This window comes from Emydura macquarii, unplaced genomic scaffold (assembly GCF_026122565.2).
Source record: "Emydura macquarii macquarii isolate MOO-44397 ecotype Brisbane River unplaced genomic scaffold, CSIRO-AGI_Emac_v2 contig_1014, whole genome shotgun sequence".
In the NCBI taxonomy this organism is placed as follows: Eukaryota; Metazoa; Chordata; order Testudines; family Chelidae; genus Emydura; species Emydura macquarii.
The window spans coordinates 83,499-89,498 of record NW_027131151.1 but is presented as its reverse complement, the minus strand read 5'-3'; the positions used below and the strand labels follow the sequence as shown (position 1 = coordinate 89,498).

At 42.3% G+C, this 6,000-nt stretch overlaps 1 protein-coding gene across 2 annotated transcripts in view; it reads right to left on the bottom strand.

The window, feature by feature from the left end:
• Window positions 1-714: 714 nt before the first annotated feature.
• ALPK1 (alpha kinase 1) overlaps window positions 715-6,000 on the bottom strand; it is a 41,942-nt gene continuing 36,656 nt past the window's right edge. The window contains exons 11-13 of one of the 2 annotated variants that reach the window (XM_067544661.1): window positions 4,752-4,914; window positions 2,288-2,474; window positions 715-1,450 (exon numbers count right to left, since the gene is read on the bottom strand). In XM_067544661.1, the coding sequence (XP_067400762.1) occupies window positions 1,251-1,450; window positions 2,288-2,474; window positions 4,752-4,914 (550 nt within the window). In that variant the 3' untranslated portion in view covers window positions 715-1,250. The remainder of the gene's footprint in view (window positions 1,451-2,287; window positions 2,475-4,751; window positions 4,915-6,000) is intronic. The other variant, XM_067544662.1, reaches the window with a different exon arrangement.

Below are 6,000 nucleotides of genomic sequence, written 5' to 3'. Positions count from 1 at the left end.
ACGGCAGGGGATGCCCTAAACTCACCCACATCCAGCTGGAAGCCAAAAATAGCATAAACAAATTTCTTACAGACCAACTTGCCATCACTTATGGCTCATAGCTACGGACAGTTAGTATGCAGCAACCTGGGGAGTAAATGTACAGCATGCTAGCCTGCCATGCACTAACGGACTGTGTGGATCCTACTAACATGCACTACAAGTTCAGTCAAAGTTTCACAGCAGTCGTAGCATGGTCCACGCAGACAGCCAGTGCATGGCCAGCTGATGCACCGTAGATTTACATTCCAACTTGCCACACACTAACTCTCTGTATAGACAAGCCCTTAGTTTATAACTACACTTGAGTTTACTGCATAAAGACCTGGCCCTGGAAACCCTTAGTCACACAAGCAGCTCCCTTCACTTCAGCGGGACCACTTGTGTGACTAAGGGTGTGAGACTGGCGTTTCAATTTGTGGTAGCCACAGTTCCATTACAGGCAGCAGAGAGTGCTTTGTTTTGTTTTTAAGAGAGAACTGTCAGGCTGGTAGGAAAGTCTCCGGTGGCCACATTAACACAGGTGTGACCAAGTCCTGCCATCTTTCCTCAGGCAAGGCTTCCTTTGGCTTCAAAAGCCATTTTGCTTGTCAAAGGACTGCAAGGTTTGCTCCGCGGCTATCACAGTTAACACTGCCAGTTTACAACGCATGCAAGAAACTACACACTCAGGTCTGAGAGAAAAGAGCTACGTTTTTATCACTTTTTGTTTCAGAAACACAGCATGTCAACATTGAAAAAAGACCCTGTAAACCATAAACATAAGTAAATACACATACTTGAAATAACTATACTAGATCCTGAATACTTCCTGATCCTTACCATAGCACCCTGAAATAGCAGCTGGGGACGGATTACAAATCCAACCGTCCTTACTCAGTTTAAAGCCACACTGAAGTCCAGGCACAAATAAAGGTTGTATTGTCTTGTCTCCTTCTGGTGGTGTAATTTCTAGATGAGATTGATCATTATAAGGACAGAGTTCTAGTGTTAGCTCATAATTTTCCTGGCTCCTATGGGTTTGTTATACCCTGTCTGTTCCTTTAACATACTTTTACATGATTTGTTAATTTCCACCACAAGCTGTATTCAGTAACATAGTGTTACCAAACTGGAACTATCACCCAGATCCTTCCAACACTCATGAAAAGAAGTAACTTTACTCACAAGCAGAGTTACTTCAGTGCTTGTCAGGCTGTCTTTTCACAAGGCTAGTTAGGTTTTGCTACTGAAGGCCTTGTTAAAGAAATACGATGGCAGATTTCATTGCACTCCATGTGTTGATCGTTGAAGAAATAATAAATTCCTTTCTTCCCAAAGTTGGTGGAGTGTGAAACTTCTTTCCCGTTAAGAGAATGAATCTGGGGATCTGTGAGGTAGATGAGGCCTTTTCCATTACCTGTCACCCAACCTGTAGAATAAAGAAGACATCTGAATATAAAACTATATATAATAATCCCTTCACTTCACTGTGTTCTGTAATTAAGCCCCCACCCCCCGCCAAGTCTGATCTCATACAGGTGGAACTCTGCTGATATCAGTGAAGTTACTCCTGATTTACCCCAGGGTAAGCGAGAGCAGAATAAGGTCCTTAATATCTGTATTGATATTCAGGTATGAACAATCACAAGACCATGTTAGGTCCCAATAGCCTCCTGTTCTAGGCTTTCCTTCGCTTTACCCTGCTAAGGAAGACGGATGGAGTGCACTCAAAAAGTACTTAAGTGGACAGAGAGGCTAAAGATTAGCACATTAGATCCTCAGCTCTAACCAAGGAGAACTCTGTGCAGCTAAAGAAGGGGTGTGCACACGCAAAGGTAGCTTTCAGTCATTTTGGGACCTGCCAGTCACAGAAAGGAGAAGGGTGGCATAGGAACTGCTACACTGGCTCTATGTCACCTGAGGAGTCCCTTTGCAGAGAAGCCCCTCAAGGGCCCGTATCTGCTAGCTGCAGTTTAGCTTTCACATGGGTGGAGTGACACAAGGCTGCATCACACTAGGATCTGACCCAGGAAAGTGATGGCAGTTTCTTTCACATCAAGAGAGCGAGGTTCTCTTTGAGCTGCCAGGTGTGATTTATTTCACATGCCAAAAATTAAGGCCTGTTTTCTGACACGGTGTGAGTCTGAGTCCTCTCTATGCCTCCCCTCGCCTTAGTGACATTTTAAATGGTTTTGTTCTTTGTACAGCACACTCTGCTGGAAAATGGGAAGGACACACAACAAACGGAACCAGCCATCATACAAACCTTGTAAATCGACAACAACATCTGTGCCACGGGAAAACTCATAGGAGAAATGGCCAAAGGCCAAGCCATACTCCGTGGCTTTGTACTCTGTCTTTACTACTTTTGTGTTATTAGAGAGTTTCACAAATTCTCCCAAAATATAGGGCTCCACACTCACACATCCTTTTATAGATTTGCCTTCTAATATCTGAAATAAACCAGAATGTTCAAGTGTTAAACTAATCCCAGCAGAGATGAAAATGGTGAAAAGTCCTATAGCTCAGCTATTTGAATTCTCATTTGCACTATTACTTTTCCCCACAGTACTAAAAGGAAAATGGATGTAAAGAGTCTCCAAACCGTGCCACCCATTTGTTCCCATCACAGCACATCTGGAAGCAGAGCTCGCATCTAGCTAGAGAGAAGAAAGTGTAAACTCTGCAAATATCAATTCAGCCTCGTGAGACCAGACACAGTGATCAACAAGTTCTACAGGAATCTTGCTTGTAAAGCAAACGAAAAACATATTACAAGAAAGTCAGTAGAAAAAGTGGGGTAAAGATCTGGGAAGATGGCAGACACCAGCAACTGTTCATCTTTCACACTGTCTGTGTTGGTTGATGCAGTTATTTCTACATATGCAAGTGCTTGAATGTATTGGTGCTAAAACACATTAAGGCCTCGCTAACCAGTGTTTCAATGTAAAGCAGCACCAATGACAGCATACTTAGGAAAAAAAGTAAAGCAAAGCTCTTTTATCCAAGGTCATTTGCATATTGCATTATACTGTATATGTGAACAACGGAGCAGTAACTTATATTAACTTATATTCTGCACCATGCAGAGACAGAGAAATAGGACATCGACACTGTACAAAACTTAGACTACTTGGCTACTTGTATCTGAAATGCAGAAGTCTAATAGAAACCTATTTAAATATATAACCTAGATCTATAAAAGATAGAGGGATAGATGTTGGCTAATTCTCTAACCCTTCTGCGCCTGAGGGCCAGAAAATCACTATCCTAGGGTAGCTGCAGATTTCTCACATGGCATGTTGCCAGCTATGTTGGCTTTTATGACATCCCCTCTCATCCCCCTCAGTATAGAGGCTGTGTTGGGGGCAAGACTGGATATGCTACAATCTGGTGGTCCTCTTCCACTCCTTGGGTACCATTACAAATCAATGCAAATTAACGTAACCGTCAGGCTGCATTGAGTGGAGACTGGCTGGACCCGAGGATCTGACCCATATGATCGTAACATTTATTTCCTGTAACATCATTACTATGAGTACTTATTATTAATAATTTAAAGTTTTTTATTGATCAAATGAAAAAAAACCAGATCCCTGCCCCAAGGAACTGACAAACTAAGGGCCACACTCTGCTTGCCTTGCTCATCTGAGTAGCAAGGGCACCAGAACCTTGTAGAAGTGGGGGGCCAAGGACAAAGTGGCAGAGGAATTAAGAGTGGAAGTGCCCCGGCCACATGGCCACCTCCAGTTCCAACACTGGTGCTGAGTAGTACCACTTAAGTCAATGGGCCAATTTAAGTGAACAAACCGAGCAGGATTTGACCATAATTCTGGTCTTTCAGAGTGCATCATTAAGTATAGGCTAAATTTTCAAGAAGTATGCTAAAGGTGCAGCTACTAATATAGCATGTGCACCTGAAGGCAAACATGAGCCCTTGTATATCTGTGCACAAATTGGTTAAGTGCTAACACAAGTTGGGCAACTGTACCTGCCAGCTTCTTAACTGAGCCCTTCCTTGCCCAAGGTCCACATGGAAAGTTATGGTTTTGTGGCCCTGGCAGGACATTCATACTTTTTACAGTTGCACCCACTATGCCCTCTGGTGAGAATCAGTGCTTGTATGACAGATGTTTTTTCATCTTTAAATAATCATACTTGTTTACCAGGTAATGGCATTTGCTTCTTAAGAGATCACCAAGCATTTCGGAGTGAGAATGAGCGAGCTTCCCAGCCTGGGTCCATAGACTTGGTCTAGCGAGGTTCACGCTAGTGTTCTAAAAAGAGCTGTGCAGCCAGCGTTTTGAAGTCACGGCTTGAGCTTGGGCCCTGAAGCCTATTGAGAGGGTGGGCTTCAGAACCCGAGCTCCAGCCTGAGCTATAAATTGCAAGTGCTGTCTACACAGCTAGTTTTGGAATACTTGCGTAAGCTCCATTTCTCCAAGTCTGTCGACCCAGGCCAGGAGGTTCGCTCCTGCTCGCTCCAAAATGCTGTATAGACATATCCACTGCGTATCGGACACAAGCGTCTTTATTATTATTATTACGAATGAATATTTACAAGGGTTGCATTATTTTGTTCTGCCGGGATCTTGTAACTCTACTCGTTTTATACTCTGACTCTACCCATTTTTCTATAGGAGAAATGTTCTCTGATCATTTCCTGGTGGCGCCTGCAAGTTCCCTCCTTCAATTGATTTCCTGGTCTCCCTCAGTTTGGGACTTCTCACCAGCAGTATTGCAGAGGGGATGTAAAAGATTTGTGTTGGGATCTTTTGCTCATACAGCCTTTTGTTGAATTCTGTCACGTAGTACTGGGCAGTCATTTGTCGCTCCACATCAATGAAATGGTGAAGAAGCCCCTTTTCTTCTTTATACTCTTTCCCAACATACCTACATGGTAAAAACAAACACACAGGATAGCCAATTCCTCAGGCAGATAGCAATCAGGGAAATCCTCAATATGATGCAAATCACTAACACATATCCACTTTGTTGTTCAAGGGCAAAGCTATTTACTGGTAACTTATTTAAAATGACAACAGCTGAAGTCTCATCTTGTACCTCTTGATGAAATAATAGACATTAGCTATGAAAGATCTTAGTTTTAGGATGAGAGTTTCAAAAGCATGTAAATGAATTAGGCATCTAACTCCAGCTGACTTCCAATGGAGCAGAGGCACCTTTGAAAATCCCACTATATACCCTAATAAGCCATAAATCACATTTACTCATGGTCCAAAATCTGCATTTCCCTCTGCCATGCAGCAAGCACTGCTGCTAGGGGCTGTGGCCTAGGTAAAGTGAGTTCGTGATCTTATTCCAGGTCTCAGGGCAGAGGTGTCCATTTCTCAAAATCACTACACTGAGAATAAAATTTTACTCATCTCTCAGACTTGCCATGCTCTGCCCCCTTCCCCTCCCACCCTGCTCTTTCCTTATCCTATCCTCTTGAGAACAAGACAGCTAGGCCCAGAATTTTAAAGCCATTTACATGTTGCTGCACTCAGCATTGCAATGCCTAACTGCTTTAAGAGCCTAAATCTCACTTTCAAAAGTGATTTAGACACTTGGGAGTTAAAATCTCTGAGTATAAATGGGATTTAGGCTCCCAAGTGACTAAATCACTTTTGAAAAATCAGACAAGCATTGCAACATTTATTACAGCAAGACCTAAATATTTTAATATAATTTTTTAATTTAAAATATAAAACCCAATGCACAAGGTGTTTAAGTCCTTCACTCCATGTAGAGGACAATACTTGGTAGTTAATCTTGTGCCCACAAGCAACCTCTACTTACATATTTACTAAAACACAACAATCTTGCATGCTCTGTGTGCCTTGTTTACATACAAGCTTGAACTAAAACCACTAAATGGGTTTTAATTTGCCCATTTTCTTATTTCATGCACATCTGTGTGTGGATACTCTCATTTCAGATTAAGAGTGTTGTATCTGCATTATATTTAAAACAGAA